Genomic DNA, 20,966 nt, shown 5'->3' with positions numbered 1-20,966 from the left:
CTCAATGTCTCTTTTCTTTGGAGGGCGGGCCCTATGGGGCTTAAACACCTGAATTGCCATGTCCCTGTCCCCTCTCCCGCCTGCCCCCAAGAGCTGGCTGCCTTTGGGGGAGGGGCTGGGGGAGGCATCGACCTGACCTTTGGCTCTTTGCTGTCCCTGACCCCAAGGACAGTTTGCTCACAGATAGCAGCCCCCGCAGCTCCGGGGCCAGGGCAGGGGGAGGTGGCTCTGCAATGACCAAGGCCATCTCCCCACCCCCACTCCCCAGACACACACCTCTAACTCTGAGGCCCAAGGAGCCCAGGGGCTGCTCGATTCGTTAAGCTGGGGAGGAGGGGAAGGCACAAACAAGGTGTTAATTGAAGGAGATGGTGTGTGTGTGTGTGTGTGTGTGCTCGCGCGCGCGCGCGCGCTGGGGGGTGGGCCTCCATGGGTCATAGGATATCACTGTGCCCGCTGGGGTCTCTGTGGCCCTCCCATTGTTCCCTCTGGTTTGTATCCCTCCATTCTGTGGGTTTGTCCCACATTCTGGGTGCTTGTACCTATCGGTGTCCTGGGATGTCTTACGGTTTTGTGTGTGTGGTTCTCTTTGTCCCCCTACCCCTGGGTCCTGGTGGGTCTCCCACTGTTAGGCACAGTTCTTCATGTCCATCCGTCTGCATACCCACCACCTCAAGGGGTCTGTGTGGGGCTCGATCCATGTTGCAAGCCTGCCTGTCACTGTGTGTTCTGTGTGCACCTCTGTGAGTCAGTATCCACCTGTATGTTTCAAGTGTTTCAAAGAGTCTGTCGGCGCTTGGGTGTTACGCCTGTCACCTCTGCGTGGAGGGTCGGCAGTCACTTCAGCAGGCAGGTGTGTGGGGAAAGAGCTCCGTCCTCCTTGTGTGGCTGTGGGCCCCTAGGGTTAGTGTCTGGGTGTCTCTGAGAGGAACAGAGCTCTGAGTCTGGGGTCAGTAGCTCAGATGTTCTGAGCGCATGGCTCTGGGAGGGGCAGGGGGAGACAATGACAGGAAGCCGAGGCTCAGGAGGGAAAGGGACTGGGCCAGGGTCATTCAGCCAGATTAGGGCAGGTGGGCGGGCTTGGTCTCATTTTGTCTTTTCCTTATTTGGGGTTTGCTTTTCTTGGTCTTTTATTCTCTAGCAGCTAATTAATTCGTTCATCAGACCAAGGGCTGCCTGTGTATGTGTGTGTGTGAGAGATGTCGCCCCTAGTTTCTGTGTGTCTTTCTGTCTCCTAAATGTCATCTCTCTGGGACACTCTCTGAGCCTTTGTCTTCTCCTGGCTTTTTTGAAAACCTTTGCTCATCCTCTGTAGCCTACCTCTTACACGGTCCGCCTTGGGCTTTCTCTCTCGTTCACTCCCTTGTGTTGACTCTATCCTTTCCTCCCTGTCTCTGGGCTCTGAATGTCTCCTTCCCCTACTTGGGGACTGTGACTCCCTTCTGGGTTCTCCCACCCCCTTCACCCTAACTACGTTGGCTCTCTGGCCTCACTCCTTCGCTCCTCCTTCTCTGTTCCCCAGCTCCCAGAGTTTCTGCCTCTACCTGCCACCTCGAAGGCCAGGCCCTCTATTTCTGTCGCGGTGCCCGCCCTGCCGCTGCGTGTCACCACCCCCCCGCCCCCTGCCGTGCTGGCTCCCTGTCAGCCGTCAGCCGTCCCACCGGTCTCGCTGTCCTGGGCAGGCCGGGGAATTCCTCCTGGTTCCTGGAAAAAACAACTGGGGCCGAGAGAAAGGCCCTCAGTCTCCCCGGGCGCCTGCCCCCCTCCCTCGGGCCTGGGGGTCTCTCCCGGAGTCAGCCGGCCTGAGGCAGGAAGCCCTGCGGTTTCTGGCTTCTCCCAGGCGGCCTCCGGATCTGGCCCCCGCCCCCCGGCCAACAGCCCAAATATTATTCCGCAGGAGGAGCCGGTGGTGGCGGGAGGAGGCCCAGGCTGAAAGAGGCTTTCAGGGCGGCCAGGCCTGGGGCTTCCTGTCCCCAGGCTTGGGCCTCAGGCCGCCCCAGTAGGGACCTCAGGTGGCCGGAGGGGCGGGTGTTGTTGTAGGGTCCTGGAGGGAGGGTGGGGCCATCCGTCAGGGTGTCTGGTGGCCACCCGCTCGGCTGGCGTGGGCAGGTGTGACCTCCCACCCCAGGGACAGCCGGCTGATGTCCAGCGTGGAAAAGTACCATGGTCAGACGTGGGGCGCATGGACAGATGTGAGGGTGCCAGGGATCGTGAATGGAGGGATAGCCATGGGGGCACAGAGAAGCCGGCCTTGGGATAGGTGAAGCTGGACAGAGCCTGGAGGGCCTGAGGGGACATGGTCCAAAGGAGGGGCCCACGGGTGGGGAAACAGAGGGCCAAGGTAGCGTCCTAGCTGTGGACAGAGGTCCCATGACATCAGAAGGCATGTGATAACAATGCTGGAAAGAGAAATGCTAATAGTGGCTTTTAGGGCTTATCCTCTGTCTGGCATTGTGTGAGCACTTGATAGGATTGAACCAACCCCCCCCCCCATTTTATTATTGGTGAAACTGAGGCAGGATGAAGTAAAGCTACTTGTCAAAGGTCACAGGGATAGTGTTGGAGCGGGGGCTAGGGGGAGGGACCGAGGACTTGAACCCCGGGCAGTCTGGCCCAGAGTCAGTGCCCTTAACCACCATGGTGTTGGGGGAAAATGAGAGCAACATGGGGCCCTGGGGTCCCAAGCCCTCTCTCAGAGTCAGCCCCATTCCCCGCCACGACCTGTTCCAGGAGGAGAGAAGCATCCCTGGGAGAAGCCAGCAGTCCTGGGCGGGTGGGTTACAAGTGTGTCCATGTCACTGGTTGTCACACATCTAGCTTGGTGTCAGTGGGTTGGGATCCCAGGGCCGCAGTCTTCTGTGTTACCCGTGATGTGTCTCTGGTCCATGCATCGGTGTGTGTTGCATCTGCCTGTCTGTCACTGTTTGTGTTTTGTCCTTGGATCTCTGTGCCTTGCCTCCTGTTGGCCTATCCTCGTAGCCTGATGTCTGTCCTTGGTGTGTGTCTGTCACTGGGTCTGTTCTGGTGACTGTCCCCGGGTTCGGCGGATCTGTTTATGTCTCTGTCACTCTGGGTCTGCCTATATCTGTCCCTATTTGTCACCATGTCTGTTCCCCTATGTGTCACCATCTACCCAGTGTCACTGTGTGTGTTACTCACCGCCCAGGCCACAGGTGGGCGTGTCGGGCCCACTGGTGCCAGGGCGGGGGCCCAGCCCGGCCCACCCTCGCCTGCCATGGGCCAGGCTGGGCGCCTGTTTGCAATGCCTGCCACAGGTAAACACCGAGATCCGGAACCCAAGGGCCACCTCCCTCCCCTCTGCTCCCTGTCCCTCAGCCTGCCCTGGACTGGGCTGCGCCCCAAAGCCCCCACAGGTGCTGCCCCCACACTGGAGGGGTGCCTTGACCCATCCCTCCACCAAGGTCACAAGCATCCCAGAGCCCCCAGCCCTGGCCCGGCCCTGTCTGTCCATCTGCTTCTCTCTCTCTCTCTTTGGGTGTCTCCTGGCCTCTCTCTGTTCCTTTCTGTCCTTACCTCCTCTCTCCTGAGTTACTCTGCAGCTTTGCCTTTCTCTGGAATGACCCTCGTCTCCATTCTATCACTGTCCCTCTACTTCCCCCTTTCTCTGTCCTTGCTCAGTGAAGTGTCATTTCCCTCTCTTCCTGATCTGACTCTGGGTCTGTCTGCCCCTCATTCTGGAGATCTTTGGTGCTTTGTAAGTTTCTCTCTCTTCTCTTCAGTCCCTGTGTCCCTCTCAGCCCGCGTCTGTCAGGCTTGGCCACTCTCTCCGTGTGTCTCGGAGCCCCCCCAGCCCCCTGCAGGATCAGACTTCTGCCATCCCCGGGCCCTTAGGGAAGTATGTGTCCCCCACCCCCCCACCCCCCGCTCCTCAGCCCGCTGGTATATATATAAATGTAGATGTACATATTATTTATATCTGTACCCCGGGGGCAGGAGGGGCAGACACTGGGGCCTTTGTGTCGCCGCTGCCCGCTGCCTGCCTGCCCGCCACTCCTCTCCCTTCGTCCCTGCCACCCGCCCGCCTCCACTCCCCCCTGCCCCACAGAAAGGTTCCTGTGGGGCCTGCCAGCTTCCTTTGCCTGAGGTGTGAGTGGGCACGCCACGGGCGAGGCGGGCAGGGGGGCCTGGGGACTTTTCCAGCTCTGGGGAAGCTTTCCGGGTGGGGAAGAAATGGGACTTCTCAGCCAGCTGCTGTCTGCCTGTCTGCGTCTGTTGTCCCTGGGCGTCCCCGGGTCCTCACCTGGCTTCTGCCTGGGAATCTGTCCACCCATCTAATGTCATTCTGACTTCTTCTCTGTTGGCCTGGGGCTTATTCACTTGTCCCCACACTGCACACTACTGTTGGGCATATGTGCGAGGCTGTCCGCAAAGCCCCAGACACAGAGCAATGAGATGCTGTCCATCCCGGCTGATTCTGGGCCACTTCTGTCTCATTTCCTCCGTCTCTTGACCCAGTGCTTGAAACCCTCCCTCCGTCCTCATGAAAATAGAATCTGAAGCCTTATCATGGCCTATGGGGCCCCCAAGTTTCCCCTGCCATCACTCTGAACTCATCCTTTTTTTTTAATCTTCTTTTTAAGACATCTCTACACCCAACATGGGACTCGAACCTACCACCCTCATATCAAAAGTCGCACACTCTGCCAACCGAGCCAGCCAGTCTGACCTCATTCGCACACCCCTCCTCTTTGCCACACTGGCACTGGCCACCTGGCTGCTTCTGGAACAAACCAAGCAGGCTCCCGCCTCAGGGCCTTTGCATGTGCCATTGCCCCGGATTTCTTCTGGCTTGCTCCCTCGTTTCTTTTAGTTTCCTGTCTGCTCCTCAGCAAACCCTTCTCTACGTCCTTCTTCACAGCAGCAACTTCCGTCACTCTCTAGCCACTTCCCCTGGTTTACTCTTTCTTCTTAGGACTTACCATTCCATGGCTGTCACATTTTATGGATCTGTCTCTCCTACCCAAATGTCAGCTCCATGAGAGGAAGGGCTGCATTCTGCTCCCTGCTCTATCCATTGCACCCAGCACACTGCTTGTCCGACAGAGGATGCTGAATAAATATTTCTTAAAGGAAAGGAGCACATTAACCTATCCACCCTTTAAACTCTGTGCTAGGTAATGCCAGGTTCATAGTGGTCACTGAGCTTTGGTCCTGCCCTCGTGGGGCTGACAGTCCATTCCCCAATGATGATACAGAATGTGCAGGGTCTGTGAGAGCCCATAAGTGGCAATTGACGCAGCCTGGGAGGTCAAGGAGGCCTTCCTGGAGGAGGTGTCAGCTCAGCTGAGACGTGTGTAGGGCAAGTGGGAATAAGCCAGGCCTTGTCTTGGGGACCAAGCGATCAAGACAAACCCAGCCTTGCCTTTCTTTACAGATCTCCAGTCTCTCCTTCAGTCTCATAGAACTTGAGTTTGAAGAGGTCTTAACTCTAGTTCAAACCTATACCTTTCCCTGATTTCGGTCTCTCCTCCTTTCTCCCCCTCTCAAGTCCTCTCTCTCTGAATCTCCATCTCTCTTCTCTCCCTCCTTCAAGGTCCCTATTCTTGGCATATCATCTTTGTATCTCAGTCTCTCTGAACGTATCCGGGAATTTCTCTACTTAGCTCTTTTCTGAACATCTGTCGGTCTCTCTGTGTCTACCTCATCTCCCCCATCTCAGTGGGTCTCTGAGCTCTCTTGCCCCTCTCTCTGGGTCTCTGTCTTCTTCCAGTGAGCTGGTCTCTTTCTACCTCCCTCTCCACCTCTGTTGTTTCCCATCTCTCCTTGTCCATTTCTCCTTTCTGGAAGTCTCTTCATTGATCACCCCCATCAATCCAGAAGCCCTCCACTCTGGCCCCAACCTGGCACGGTGGTGGTGGTAGCTGGTGGTAGGAAGGGGGACTGATCCAGCCCCTCAGACCCACACGGGTCAGGCTGTCTGCTCTGTTAATGGTTAACTCAACCTCTATCTAGAATACACACTGGCCAGGCTGGGGGTGACTCCCCTGCCCACCCCCCCACCAGCTGTTCTTAAAGGACCAGGTGTCCTCTGCAGCTCTTCAGCCCTCACCAGGGGACCCTACTGTCTGGAGGTCTCTTGTCCTGGGGATGGAGGAGGGGAAGGGGGAACTACCCAGTGGTGGTGGTGGGGGGGATTGCAGGGCTGGGGAGGGGGGGTGGTAGGTCACAGGCTAGCCCCAGGATGGGCTGCCAGGTCTGGAGCTCCATCCAGCGTCTCCCTTGCCCCAGGCTTATCGCCTGGTATATTTAATCAGGGGTGGTTTTCCCAGCCCTGCCCAGGGCTCAGGCTGGCAGTACCAGGGGTGACAGAACACCTGAGACCTGATGCCAGGGGTGGGGGGTGGAGGAGGGGATGGGACCCCTCCCCTCCCCAGCCCAAGAACTGGGGGTTTAAGAGTGGCGGGTCCTCCAGATCCAAAGTCTCCCGGTCTCTGGTATTTGGGGTTTGAGGCATGTGGGTCTGCAAGATAGGTGTGGGACACATGTATAGCTGAGAAGATGGGCCAAGACTTCAGGCTCTTCCAGATTTAAGTGACAGAACACCTATGTTTCTGAGATCTGGGGCAATCTGGGGTCTCAGGACTGTGTGACAGTGCTGCGGCTCACTCCCCATCTTTCCATCCATCTATTGGCCATGGCGCCCCACATTCCCCCTTCTCGGCAACCTCCACTTTGAGGTAGCAGAGGGAGACCGCAGGGGTGGGGGCTGGGCTCTTGGGGCAGCCCCCTCCCCTTAACCCCTGCTTTGCCGCAGCCTGCTCAGGCCCCGCCCCTTGACGCCAGAGAGCAGGAAGTCCTGGTTAATGATCAGCCCATCGGGACAGGTGCGGGACAAGGCCGCACACATCAGAGGCGGCCGCAGGGGCTGTGCCTTTTACCCTGCCAGTCCTGGTGTCCTAGGATGGCCACCGTTGAGACTGGTCTCCCTAGATGGACATGGGGAGCGCAGTCCAGGGCACCGACAGAGGCAGGAGGCAGTCACCTTGTTTCCAGGGATTCTGTTAGTGTACCCCATGGAGGTGAATTTCCTCTCTCGTAGGGCAGTTCCTCTAAGAAAGGCAGCTTTAATATTCTGCCTTCTGAGCAAGAACTCACTGCCCATCCCTTCTTGGAAGCCTCCTTCCCCTCCCCTCGAGGGCGCTGAGTCCCCCATATCCTGGGTAGACACAGGGGCGGACCAGAAGGGAAACCTTCCCGAGCTTGGCTCTGGCTGAGCCTCAGTTCTGTCATCTGGAAAACGGGCAGACGGCTAGGACGCTTGAGGAATGGCCGGCATTCCTAAAAACAGCCAACGGGCCGCCTGAGGGAAGGGCGCCACCTGGAGGCTACAACGCAAAGTCCTTTCCTGCAGGGATCAGTTCGGTCCCAGAGGGGGCGCAGCATCTCACAACTAGGACCAAGAAGGAAAAAAAAAAACCCCATCTTTCGGTTTATTGAAGGAGGAAAAGGGGGCGGGAGAGGGGGGGCAATAAAATGCTTTTGCTTTGTTTATAAAGAGCGAGATTTCAGGAGGCCCCTTCTCAAGGAGGAGGGGGGCACCTCTCCCCCAACTACAAGCAGCAGCAAAGCCAAGCCAAGGAGGGGAGAGGAATACTGGAGGGGCCAAGGGACCCCACACAGCCCCTCGAACAGAAGCTACAAGCTTTCTCCCCCCACCCTCAATGCATCTACCCCAGGGGACCCATCTGGGATGAGGAAGAGGGTATGTACACAAGTCGGGGTAGCACTGGGCTGGGCGGGGGAGGGAATAATTTATCCGCAGCAGCGGTGGGTAGCAAAGGGGTGGGATGCAGTAGACTGGTGGCAGTGGTGGCCTAGGGGTCCCGTTCTTTCTTAACCTTGATGTCTCCAGCAAGGATAGTGGCGATCTCGCCCTGCATGAAGGCCCAGGGGACAGAGGAGCCCACCAGGGGGCACTTGTCTCCACTGGGGCAGTACACCTCCCCAGCAGGGCCCTGTGCCTTGATGAATTCCCGTGAGCAGGGAAAACAGAACTTGTGTCCGGGCACTGAGGGGCACTGGACGAAGTGGGTATCTTCCAGCCGCTCGCGGCACAGGGTACAGCACAGGGGTGCCCCAGGGGTCGCCCCGGTGCTGCCACCACCCCCACTAACAGCTTCTGCCCCTGCGGTGGGGCTGACTTCCGCCTCACCGTTGCGGGCCACAAGACGATGCTGGAGAGGAGGCTGGGCTGTGGAGGAGGCTGCGGGGCTGGCGCCCCCGGCACGCACGGGGCCCCCACCCCCGCCAGGGTCCTTGGGGGAGTGGCCCAGGGCCTCTGCCACGTTCTTCAGGGCGGCGATGGGTGAGGGCACCCCAGGTGTGTCGGCGGAGTATGGGCCACCCGGGGCTACCCAGTGCCGCTGCTGCTGTTCCTCGGTGGTCATCTTCCCAGCCGCCTCACCCTCGGGCTCGGGGGATGCCTTTCGACGGCGTGGAGTAGGCGCCAGGTTCCGGGATGGGGCTCGCGGGGGTGGACCACAGAGAGCTGCAGGGGCTGCCTCTGGATACTGCTGGGGCAGGGCCTCTGCGGGAGCCGGCTCTCGAAAGCTGCGGACACCGTCGGTTAGCAACTCCCCCAGCTGGCGCCATTCCCCCGAGCCGTGCCTCCGTTCATATTCGAGGTACTTGAAGCCTGATGAGGCCAGAGCCTTGCCCGGCTCCCGCAGGGCATCATGAAACATCTGGCGAGCCACGGCCAGGACTCCTGCGTACACGTTGCCAGAGCCACAGGGGTATTCGGTAAAAAGCTTCAGCTCGAACTCATAGCCCGGCGGGCGGGCAGTAGCATCAAAAGCGAACACCCGCCCCACCAGCCCGTGATCCTTCTTGAAGCGGACATTGAAGGGGGCACAGGCCGACAATGCCAGCAGCTGTTCCCGCACAGCTTTGGGGCGCCCGTGCCACTCCTCCGCCCGGCCACGCATGGCCTCGTTCAGTTCTGCCAGACAGTCCGCATTCCTCTGCTGCTTCTCCTTCTCGAAATCGGAGCCAAAAGCCGGACGGGCAGGACTCAAGCCGGGTGCCAGCGTTAGGCCTCGGCTTCCCAGGCCAGATACCGCAGCTGCCAGCAGCCCGGGGGGCACCAAGCTGGGCATGGAGCCAAGCAGGGCCCTCCGCGCCCCCTCCGCCACGGCCTCCTCGCGGCCCAGCCCATTAGCCAGGCGAGACCCCAGGGTGTACTCCAGGGCGGGAGAGGGCAGGGGGAGGCGGCCCGACGATGTGGCCCTGTCATAGCGGTCCGGGCCAGAGATGCCACCGCCTGTTCCTGACGGCTGGGGCTGGGCCTGTGGAGGCGGTAACTGAGGCCCCTGGGCAGCGGCCGCAGCCAGGTCCTTGGTGGTCGGGTGCTTGAGGGCGGGGGGCCCGGGAGAGCGGCCCTCGGGGAGCACGTGGCTGCGCTTGAGTTGGCGGGCAGCGTCGATGAGCAGCTCGATGCGATCCGCACCCTCGAAGTTCACGCAGCCGCGACACACCGCCTCGCTGAAGTCCCACACCATGGCCCACGGCATCTTGGGCAGGTCGCACAGGTAGCACCACTGGCGGCGGGACGCCTGCACAGACGCCATGACCCCCGCGCGCGCGCCGCTGAGCCCCGGCGTTCCACCCGCCGCCGACGTTCGATCCGCGCCGCAGACGTTCGATTCGTGTCTCCGGGACCGCGCAATCCACAGTCAGGCCTCCGACTCGGCCTCCCCGCCGATCCAGGCCCGGCCCCCCTTCCCCGCCCCCTGGGCCCTAAGCCTTTTTCCTCACTCCCGCCTCCTTGAAAAGCCTGTTAGAGGCACGTCGGCGCCCCTGCCCGGTCTGGGCTCCGGGCCGAGGCGCACAGCTCGGGCCCCGGAATGGGCCGCGGGCACCGCCGCCTCGGGCTCCCGCCGATCCCGCCGCCGCCGCCGCCTCCACCTCCTTCTGCCCCAGAGGCCGCTTCGCAGGGAAAGTTACATAACGCGCCGCAAAGCCTTCTGGGAAACGTAGTCCCGCCGGGGCCGATTCTTAAAGGGGACGGCTGGCGGCGGAGAGCTGGACTCGTAGCCTCTCCGACGCGCAAACCCTACCATTCATCTCGGCGAGGCAGGGAGTTCCACGCGCTCGGAGGAGCTCGGGCACAGGGCTTGGGGGCGGGGATGAGTTATGAATGATCACAGCTATCACGGACTCAGAAATGGTAGGAAGTGGACATGCTTTCGGGCATCTAATTTCTGTTCCGACTTGCTGTGCAGCTTTAGGCAAAAGTCTTGCTCTTTCTGAGGCTCAATTCCCCGCCCATCAAAGGTGGGCCAATGTCTGGTTAGGGACGCAGCAGCTCCGGAGGAGAGGCCCTGATTGGATGGTTTCAGGGTAGGGGACGGGAAGCTGGCAATTGGGAGAGGGAGGGTTCTGCTTGGCACCCCGTTTGCCTCCAATGTTGTGTATCATGGGGCCGGAAGCAGCCGGTGAAAGAGGAAGAACGAACGCCTCTGAGCCAGGCCTCTGCCACACTTGCCTCATCTATTAAAGAGTGGTCCAACGCCCTCGAACTCTGTTCCATCTCTGCCGGCGCGCTCTGGTCTACAAAGGGTTACATTGTGTTTCTCCCCAGCTCCCCACTGCCACTTCACTACAATTCCCAAAATGCTCTGCCGGGAGGACAAACCCACGCACTTCCGCTGCCTAAGAGGCGGGGGGAGGCCTTCCCGATTGCCGCTGTCTCCTACCTCCGGCTCAATGTCTGGGAGTTTTAGGTTTTTTGGGGAGCACTGCGTTGAGGGAATCCTCACCCACTACTGACCGCTAATTTGGAGGAAGGGAGGGAGGCCGGGGATGGTCAGCAAGAGTTGTAGGGAGTACTTTTTCTCCAACCTCCAGTGCTTACTACCTGATCGGACCAACCAGGCTTTGGGGACACCCCCACCCCATCCCGCCCCCGGGGAGGGATTTCTTCCCAGCATCGGGACCAGTGCGAGTCAGGCTGGAAGAGGAGGGAGGGAGGGAAGGACAGGTCTCCAGGTTCTAACTCTTCCTCTCTCTTAAACCTGGGTCCGTGAGAACTCAAAAATATTTGAATGACTTGTCAGACATGCATTCATTAGTGGCTTTCAAACTAATCGGACTACTCCCTCTCCTACATCCCGGTGCAATCCTAGCTGCTGATTTTGTTATCCAAACACCGCTGTCAGCTTCACAATTTCGCTTAACATCTGTATTATTTTCTGGAAATTGACTCCCTTAACTAAAAAAAAAAAAAAAAAAAGAAGAAGAAGAAAGAAAAAGACTTCCTACTTTTGCCTCATCCTAAGCAATACAGGCATACCTCGGAAATACTGTGGGCTCCTTCCAGACTACCACAATAAAGCAAACCTAGCAATAAAGCAAATATCACAATAGAACAAGTCAAATGAACTTTTTGGTTTTTCCAATGTATCTAAAAGTTTACACTTTGCTACAGTTCATTAAGTGTGCACTTGAATTTAAAAATATTTTATTGCTAAAAAATGCTAACCATCCTCTGAGCTCTCAGAGGTCAGTGATCACAGAGCGCCATAGCAAATGTAGTAATAATGCAAAAGTTGGAAATACTGCATGAATTTCCAAAATGTGACACAGATACACAAAATGAGCAACTGCTGGAAAAATGGCACCGACAGACTTGCTTGATGCAGGGTTGCCACAAACCTTCAACTTGTAGGGGGAAAAATGCAGTATCTTAAAGGAAAGCACAATAAAACGAGATATGTCTGTATTATGGGCAGAAGTGTAGGTTTTTAATGTACTAACTACATTTTTGGGGAACTAGCTACATTTTAATAAAGTTTAATACCACATAAGAGCTATTAAAAAGGCCATCCATATGGACATGGGTGGCTCAGTTGGTTAAGCTTCTGCCTTTGGGTCAGGTCATGATCCTTGGGATCAAGGAGCCCCATCAGGCTCCTTGCTCAGCAGGGAGCCTGCTTCTCCCTCTACCCCATACCCAGCTTGTATTGGCTCTCTCAAATAAATACATAAAATCTTAAAAAATAAAAGCAGCCATCCACATATCATCGAAAATTGCCTTGGGCGCCTGGGTGGCTCAGTGGGTTAAGCTGCTGCCTTCGGCTCGGGTCATGATCTCGGGGTCCTGGGATCGAGTCCCACATCGGGCTCTCTGCTCGGCGGGGAGCCTGCTTCCCTCTCTCTCTCTCTCTGCCTGCCTCTCCATCTACTTGTGATTTCTCTCTGTCAAATAAAAAAAAAAAAAAAAAAAAAAGAAAATTGCCTTTAAGCAATTCTTCAGTAAAAATTAGTTGGGGGAGAGGGGTGAGGTCTAGAGTTCTGGCTGGGGTCCAGCTTCAGGTCAGCTGAATTGCGACTGGCCCCATCACAAGTTTAGTGTAAGTCTCTCTCTCTCTCTTTTTTTTTTTTTTTTTAAAGATTTTATTTATTTGACAGAGATTACAAGTAGGCTGAGAGGCAGGCAGAGAGAGAGAAGGAGGAAGCAGGCCCCTGCCAAGCAGAGAGCCCGACGCGGGTCTCGATCCCAGGACCCTAGGATCACGACCTGAGCCGAAGGCAGAGGCTTTAACCCACTGAGCTACCCAGGTGCCCCAGTGTAAGTCTCTTTTAAACTCGGGGAAAAAAACATAGACACCCCCCATTAGAGTCTGCATTTAATTGGGCAGCCTCAAGTTAAAATGAAAACATGCATATAAATGTTTAGCATGGTGCCTGGCCCAGAAAAGGAGCACCACACATGGAGACTGTTTTTAAGCTGCTCATTAACTCAAAGGCGCAACTCTCCCTCTGTGCTGGGCGATGCTGAGGACACAGCACTGATCTAGCTAGACTCAGGCCTTCCCCTGATGGGGCTCATCCCGGTGATGGAGGCAGATGTCTTACTTAAATTTACTCAAGTAGTATTTAACTATGTTTTTCCCCTAACTGCTGGGTGAGAGGGAGTGCCAGGAAAGACTTTACTGAGGAGGTAGTATTTGAGCTGAGACCTGAAGGATGAAAACAGAATGGAGCTCTTGTGGACTCCTCCAATTTTTATACCCATTTTACAGATGAGGAAAAAGAAGGCCCACGCAGCTGGCCAGGGTAGTGCCAGGGGTTGGGCCCCGTCTGACTGAATCAGATGGGGCATGGTGATTATTAGCTACTTTGCGACTACGCTTTGCAGCAGGTTTAGGAGTAAAAAAACCAGAAAACGAAAGAAAAACAAAAAACCGGCTCTTGCCTTCATGAAACTGGGGAAGGGTGGGGGAATGAGGACCAGCTTTAAACAGATAAAGGCATGAGCTCATTTAGGGACCAAAGGACGCTAGAAAAAAATCTAGGCAGGCCCATTCTAGCAGGGAGGAGGAAATCCAGAAAGTTCCCCTGGAGGAGATGACACTTGGGCTAATTTCTGAAGGATGGGTAAGTAGGAATAAGATTTGAACACAGAATTTGATGGGTTTAAGGAAAGAAAGGGGAAAAGGCGGGGTGGGGGGCACTGGAAAACCACCAGCCTCCAAGTTCAACGAGACACCCCCTGTCCACAGAGGGGTGGGGGCAGGTGTAAGTGCAGAAACCCCCAGGCCTGTCTCAGAGCCCAAAGTAATTGTATTAAAAATAAGTTTATTCACATCTTGTCACCACTCGGGAGAAAGGAGGGGGTTGAGCTCTGGAGGTCAGAGAGAGCATTGGGAGGCAAAGGGCCCAACCTGTACCTCCCCAGTGAGAACTCCACCCCCCTCTCCCTAGGGTACAGACTGCTGTATCCTTTGTCATCCATATTCTGATTTGTCTCGAGACTCCCAGCCCCTCCAAAGTCTGGATCGGAGACTTCGGGTCAATTCTCTTCAAGTCAAGACCAGGAGTTGTTGGGGAAGGGGGTATGTGCAGACCCGAGGGATTCCCTCCGCAACCCACGAAGGGCAATAATAAGGTAAAATCGATGGCTTACAAGTTAGGGTTTGGGGAAGCAGCCAGGCAGACAGCGCTGTACTGGAGAAAGGGCCGGGGCACCCATCAATGAGGTCCCCTGAGAATCAGGCACTAACTAGTAGAGGGAGTGGGGTGCTCGTGCCCCTGCAGCAGGGGAGCCCGGGGAGCAGCTGAGATGGGGAAGGTGCTTCGCCCTCCTCCACTGGGCTAAGCTGGGGGGAGGAGGTGCAGGCAGGAGGAGCAGAGAGGAGCTCAAACCCAAGGGCAGATTTCACGGAGATTTCCATCGCCCCCGCCTCTTCCGTGTAGGGAAACCTTTTCTCCTCTTGTGTGGGGGTGAGTCGTGGGGAGGAAGCGGGGCTGGGGGTGGCCGGGGGGTCCCCTCCTCGCTCCTAGGGGCGATGATCACCCCCCTGGCTGCGACCACCGCTCCGTCCACCACGGCAGCTACCACGGACACCGGCTCCGGGGTGATCTCAGCTTTGGGGGTAGGAGGGGGCAGGAGGGGCCTGGGAGGTGGGGGTGGGGGCGGGGGCGGGGGCGGGGGCAGGGGCGGAGGCAGCCTGTCCACTGCGGTTCCCGGCAGAAGGGGCAGTAGGGCACTGAGGGCCTCACTCAGTTTGGCCAGTCCCTGCTGAAGGGTGCCAGCCAGCTCCCGAATGGCGTTGGCAGTCTCCTGCTGAGCCCGCAGGAAGTCCAGGGAGGGGTCTGGGGCTGAGGGCGTGGGTGGTGGCAGTGGAGGAGGGGCTGAGGGCGGTGGAGACAAGGCCAAACGGGGCAGCTGGACCGTCTGCAGGGCTGGAGGGGGCGGGGACTCACGCTCCTTGGGTGGCGGGCAGCCCCCTTCCTGGGGACTGCAGGAGGGCCGGGCCCACTGCTCGGGGCTGTTGGAGCCCCCCTTGCTGTGGGCTGGTGTATCTGTGGAGAGAGAGAGGTACATAAGGTGATGGCGACTCCCCCATGCCGTCTTGATTTCCCCTTTCCACTTCCCACGCACCCTGGTCCCAGAGCCATCTTTCCAAAACCTGAGTCAGATCGTGCCTTGGAGGAGAACACAGGGGAGAGAGTCTAACGTATCTAACAACCACCTGAAGGCCGATGCCGGCCTTAGTGGAACCGGGGTCCTGGAAGTCCCCTGCAGAGCCAGGCAGAACCAACATTCTAGAAGGCTCTGAACACTCTGGAAGCCCCCGCCCCCACCCCCACTCCCCCACCATACACCTCTCAGAACGCATTGCTGGGCTCTGTCCCATCAGGTGGGAGGAGTTCTATTTCAGCTGTGGTCTGTACCAGTTCAAACCAAAGCCTGCTGCCTGCGATTCCTGGCTCCTCACCTGAGATTTCATTCATGCTCATGAACTTGAACAGAGTCTGCCAAAGAGGCTTCCAGGTTTCCCAGCCCCACTGGAAACCTCTCCTCCAGTTGTGTCCCTGTGTACCCCCTCCATCACCTAGCAATGACTCACAGTCTCTGGTCCAGAGCTGAGCTCCTGGTCCTCCCCAATCCCTCTCTCCCCAAGGGCTGATCTCTGTCCTTCCTGCCACCCGGGGCCAAAACTTTCACTTCTCTTCTCCAAGACACCTTCTGTGTGTAAATGTCACTGGCTCTGCCTTCAGACTATTTTCAACATCCAACCTGTTTGTTCTGTCCTCCTCTACCTCCACAGCCCCTCCTGGTCCAACCACCCGACATGTCCCACTTGGACTGCTGAGGTCCCGCCAAAATAACATGTCATTTATGCTACCCACAGAGGACCACCTGGCCTCTGATCCGTTTATATGAAATGTCCCAAATAGGCAAATCTACAAGAGACAAAGAGTAGATGAGTGGTCACTTGGAGCTGCCCAGAGCAGGGGGTGATGGCTAAGAGGTGCGGGGGTTTCTTTTCAGAGTGATGAAAATGTTCTCAAATTGATGGTAGTGATGGTTGTACAACTCCAGGAATGCGCTAAAAGCTCCTGCATTGTCCGCTTTAAATGGGGGGGGGGTGCTATACAGTATGGGAATTGTATCTCAATCAAGGTGTGTAAACAACACAAGTCACATGTAGTCTTTCTCTGCTCAAAAGCTGCCTGGGGCTCTCATCTCCCACATAAAATCAAAGCCCTTGTGCCCCCCCCTGGTCAAAGGGTCTCCACAACTTGCCTCACTATCTCCCTGACTTCATCTGTGCTCCTCCACTTTGTATCTCATTCAGGAGGCTCCAGCTACATTGGCCTTCTTGTTGGTGGTCCACAAACACAGCAGGTCTACCCCTGCCTCAGGGCCTTTGCACTTGCTGTTCCTTGACCTGGAAAGCTCTTTCCCCAGACACCTGGCTGGCTCCCTCCCTTAGCATCTCTGCTCAAATATGGCCTCCTTGGGAAGACCCTCCATGACCTGCTATCTACAGTAGCTCCCATCTCTGTCCTTTTCTCTCTCCTAACCCTACCTGATTTCTTTTATACCACTTATCTCCACCTGGCATGGGGTCGTTCTGTGTTTGTTGTCTCCTCCTCCTGATGTCAGCTCCATCAGGCAGGGCTTTGTTTTGTTCACTGCTGTTTACCCAGCGCCTAGAACAATGTCCAGCACAAAATTTTTTCTTTAATGAAAAAAGAACTGTGGCTTCCAGAGAGTCAGCCCTGATTGGGGCCCTGGGCCCCAGGTCCTTGCCACAACCCTCCCACGGCTTCCCAGCACCCACAGGGTACACAGGCCAGCCCCTCCCGAAGTCTGCAAGGCCTCAGCTCTTACCCCTTTCTGTCCCTCTTCCTTGGCTCAGGGCCAGCTAAGGAACATGCAGTTCCCTCCACCAGGAGTACCCCCCCTTGCACGGCCCCTTGGCCAGCTCAGAGACTCTTTCCTTGGGGAAGCCTGCCTCCTGCTCCAAGGCCAGATCTGATCTCCCTACTCTCTTGTCCCAGCAACAGCCCGCCACCTCTAGCCTTAAAAGCTAGGGCACCAGCCTCCCTGGGTCAGCCAGGCAGGGGGAGGCGGGGAGAGAGGTGATAACCAGCGCTAATGCTTGTTGAACTCTGCTGGCTCGGCCCCGGGGTGAAGCAGCTAACCTTTCCTCCTATGTTCTTGCAATGTGTCCTCTTAGCCATTCTCTGGGGGTAGGTGCTGTCATTATTTGCCCACTTTACAAATGAGGAGACCTGAGGCCCAGAGAGATGTCACAGTGCTGGTGAATGGGAGAAGAGGAATTTGAACCTAGATGGAACCCATGTTTTTGACTACTGTTAGACAGGGCTCTGGGCCCAAGGGTATTGAGTCCCTCTCATGAGGGGTAGGGACACTGTTGCCACTCTGAAATACCACTCTTCTAGTCTACTGAACAACAGAAAGTTGCCCAGCTGTCATGTCCACAGGGATCATAGAAGGACCACCACAAGATTTAAAATCATTTATCTGCAAACTTTGGGGCTCAGTTTCCCCACCTGTAAATAGGTGTGTGTGTGGGCAAAGGACCAAGAGACCCAATAACAGAACATCTCCCTGAGGGCCATCACGGGGATTAACTGAATCACCCCAGGCACAGGGATGAGGCCAGTGCCTGGCACACAGCAAATCTTCAATGCCGTTACTGTTATTTTATTTATTTATTTATTTTTCAAATATTAGGTCCACGGAAATTATCCTTAGGTCTCCCTCTAGTGTCAACAGAGATGCCTCAGGCTGCCCCAGACCCTGTTCCAGTCCTGCAGTCAGAGCAGTTCCTCTTTTATGAGTTTACACAGTGGGTAATCTCCATGTGAGGTCCCAATCAAGGGTGCTTTAGCCCATTGCTGCCCCAGGGCCTTGGCATGTGTGGCTTCTTCTAGCTGAAGTGCTGTTCTCCCAGATATCCGACTGACTCATTTATTCTATTCAGGTCTCTGCTCAAATTCCACCTTCTCAGGGATGCCCTCCCTGACTACAGTGCCCCTTCCATCACTCACTATGCTTTAAATGTGCTTTATTTTTCTCCTTAGTTCTTATCACCTCTTGGTATATGATCTGTTTGGGGGCTACTTGTTCTGGTTTGTCTCCAATAACTGGAAAGCCAGCTCCATTGTCTTTCTCTCCACAGTATTCCCAGCATCTATCACTGTGCCTGCCTCAGAAGGGGTGCTCAATAAATATTTGCTGATTTAATGAATGAATGAATAGAATAGTTGTAAACTCTTGAAAAAATAAGTTTGTCATTTCTGCTCTGGTTCAACATGGGCATTTCACAGAAGCAATGTTGTTTGAGATTTATATTGAGAACAAGGGTCCCAAGCAATTCTCTCTCTCTCTCCTGCCAAGGATGCTTTCAGGCCTCCCCAGTGCCGTGAAGATAAAGTCCAAAGTGATGACCTTCACTTACACACTGCGTGTGATCTAATTCTGGCATACCTATGAACTCCCAGTCAATATTAATTGTTGCTGTGATTGCCAGGCAGTCTAGCCCAGTGGTTAAGTGCATGTGCTGTGAGTTGGACACACCTGTATTTGAGACCCAGTTCTACTAATTTGCTGTGTGACCTCGGGTAGGTGAACAAACCTCTCTGAGTCACATTATCTTGAAGTTGTTTGATGGCTTCCATGTCCTTCCCTTCCTCAAAACCCTCCAGTGACTCCTTCTAGCACTTAGGATGGAATTCCTCACCTCAGCCTGAAAGGCACTACCTGGTCTGGCCTTTGCTGACCTCTCCAATCTCATCTCAAAACATTTCCTTTCTTCAGTCTTTTTACTTTCCCATTCCCCTAACTTGGAAACTTCCCAGTTCCTAAACTGGCTAAACCTTCTTGTCTCAAAGTCACTGTACATGCTGTTCCTTCTACCAGGAACACTTCTTCAGCTCCTCATTCTTGCTCTGTGCCTCTGATGTCGCCTCCTCCAGGAAGCCTTCCTTGACCTCCCAGCCTGGGTCACGTGCCCCCTCCACACTCCCACAGCTCAGCCCCAGGAGGCAAGGCTGGGGATGTCTCAGTCACCACTGTGTCCCCAACACTGCCCAGCATAGGGTAGGTGTTCGGGAAATAGCTGTGGGAGAAAGAATAATCCAAAGTTGAGGCTAAGTGGGAGTCTGTGCACTCTGCTCTGCACACTTGCCCTACTCATGGCATGACCTTGGGAAAGTTACCAAACCTGAGTCTCTGATTTATAAAATTGTAAAATAGTTCCTACCTTCCAGCACTGATAATCCTATAAAGAGCTAAAAGTGAGTGTCCAGGAGACGTACTAAGCAATTTACACGTATTAACTCCTTTAATCTTTGCAGCAAGCTTTTGAGGTGGGGACTATTTTTTTCAACCCCATTTTACAGAAGTGGAAACTGAGCCACAGGAACTTACCCAAAATGACACAGCTGAGTGGCCAAGTTGTGACGGGAGCCCAGACAGCCTGCCTCCATTGTCACCACCTTACATCGCCTTCAATGAAATCTTGTGTGTGTGCTGATAATCCCAGGTGTGGACTCTGGAGCCAGGCCTCCTAGGTCTGGGTTCCGTTCCTGACTCTGACAGTCATGAGCTGTGGGACTTTGGGTGAGTCACTTCACTTTTCTGAGCCTCAGTTTCCCCATATTTAAAATGGGCATAATCACAGCACCCACCTCACAGGGTTGTAAGGGAGGTTGTGATGAGCCACGGAGAGGGCTCGGAACAGTGCCGAGAACACAGCTGACTTGGTGACCATCTGCTCTGGCTACAGTGAGGCTGGACGAACTCACCTGCTCGTCGGTCCTCCCTGCGGTCCTCAGACAACACGTAGCGTTGGGCGCCGGCACTTGGGGCTGGCGGCTGTGAGGAAGCGGCCCCGGAGGTCTGCTCGGCCCCTGCACCAGCTCCTGGCCCCGCCACGCCCGGCCCCAGGATGGCAAAAATGGTCTCCTCCTCCGCGGAGAAGGCGTCCTCGGCGGCAGGCCCGGCGCCCTGCGTGGAGTGCGGCACTCGGGCCAGCTTCTCCTTGGTGCGGCGCTTGAAGTCATTCCAGCGCTTTTGGACCTCCTGGCCGGTGCGCTTCCAGCTGGTGATGCCGTTGATCTTGGCGGCGATGCCGTCCCACACACGCCGCCGCTCAGCCACGCTCACCCGACGGCTTTGCGCGCCGTAGAGCTGCGGGTAGTGGGCACGCACCTCGCGGATCAAGATCTGGTTCTCCTCGAACGAGAAGCGCGGCTTGCGCAGCCGGGTGGTCTCTTCCGCTTCGCCCGCCGCCGCCGAGGCCATGGCGCCCCCCGACGCCGCCGTCCGGCCGCTTGGCGCATGGGGGGGCGCCGGCGCTGCGGGCACATGGCGCACGGCGCTGGCGGGGGCTCGGCGTCCGCGCGCCGCCCGCCCCGCCCCGGCAGCCCCGACACCGCCTCCTCCGTCCCCGGGGCCAGGGGTTGGAGTGAAGCGTGGCTGGGGGCGACGGGCCACGCGGGACATTCAGAGTGCCTAATAATAGCTGATACCCGCTGGGCGCTCCTCTGGTGCCTCACGCGGTGCAAAGTGCCACGCTGAGGAGTTGATGGAAATTGGGGGAGGGTCTGGAGGGGTGGAGGGAAATGAGGAAAAGCGAAAGAGGGGGTGTCTGCAGGAGTTAGAGGAGAATGGGGGCATAGGAGGATGCGAAATGGAGGGAGAAAGGGGGTGTCTCGGGGTCGAAGAAGCATGGGGGTGATGGGGGTAAGGAGATGCTGAAGGAGAGATGCAGCAGGAAGGGGGGATCTGGAGCAGAGGAGCGCTCTGGGGGTTCCGGGGCAATAGGACGTAAGAACGGTCTGAGAAGGGGTCCTTAGAAGGGATGCCCGGGAATAACGGTGAGTTGGGGGCTTCTAGGACAGTGAAGGAGCTGGGACTATAAAATACGAGGGATTAGGGTCTGCGGGGATTGTAGGGGCTCTGGGAATTGCCAGGAATTAAGAGGAGCTCTGGGGGGTAATGCGGTCCGGGAGTAAGAGGGCACAACGGAGGCGGTGGGGGACTCCAGGAAGAGTGAGGGTCATGGAGGGTGGGGACCGAGTCGGGCCGCGGGTCACTCACCGGCGCCGCCGCAGCCCCCGCCTGCCCGTCGGTCAAGGCTCGGGCTTCTGCGGCCTCTTTCCTCCCCCCTCCTCTC

At 56.5% G+C, this 20,966-nt stretch overlaps 2 protein-coding genes across 2 annotated transcripts; both read right to left on the bottom strand.

The window, feature by feature from the left end:
* Positions 1–7,427: 7,427 nt before the first annotated feature.
* IRF2BP1 (interferon regulatory factor 2 binding protein 1) lies at positions 7,428–9,916 on the bottom strand. The gene has a single exon (XM_059152087.1). It carries the CDS (start codon positions 9,588–9,590, stop codon positions 7,836–7,838), a length of 1,755 nt encoding a protein of 584 aa, XP_059008070.1. The 5' UTR covers positions 9,591–9,916; the 3' UTR covers positions 7,428–7,835.
* A 3,666-nt stretch (positions 9,917–13,582) lies between these two features.
* MYPOP (Myb related transcription factor, partner of profilin) lies at positions 13,583–20,966 on the bottom strand. The gene is made up of 3 exons (XM_059152088.1): positions 20,891–20,966; positions 19,594–20,145; positions 13,583–14,829 (listed from the first exon to the last, which is right to left on the bottom strand). Exons 2-3 carry the CDS (start codon positions 20,090–20,092, stop codon positions 14,183–14,185), a joined length of 1,146 nt encoding a protein of 381 aa, XP_059008071.1. The 5' UTR covers positions 20,093–20,145; positions 20,891–20,966; the 3' UTR covers positions 13,583–14,182.

Source organism: Mustela lutreola, chromosome 16 (genome assembly GCF_030435805.1).
Source record: "Mustela lutreola isolate mMusLut2 chromosome 16, mMusLut2.pri, whole genome shotgun sequence".
NCBI lineage: Eukaryota > Metazoa > Chordata > Mammalia > Carnivora > Mustelidae > Mustela > Mustela lutreola.
This window is presented reverse-complemented; position numbering and strand designations above follow the sequence as displayed.

What these genes read in the sequence shown, in the direction of transcription:
- IRF2BP1 (XM_059152087.1), bottom strand. Translation starts at nt 9,590, where the DNA reads ATGGCGTCTGTGCAGGCGTCCCGCCGCCAGTGGTGCTACCTGTGCGAC.
- MYPOP (XM_059152088.1), bottom strand. Translation starts at nt 20,092, where the DNA reads ATGGCCTCGGCGGCGGCGGGCGAAGCGGAAGAGACCACCCGGCTGCGC. An exon ending in CAGGGAGGACCGACGAGCAG is followed by an intron (nt 14,830 to 19,593) that starts GTGAGTTCGTCC and finishes CTCTCTCCACAG; the next exon opens with ATACACCAGCCCACAGCAAG.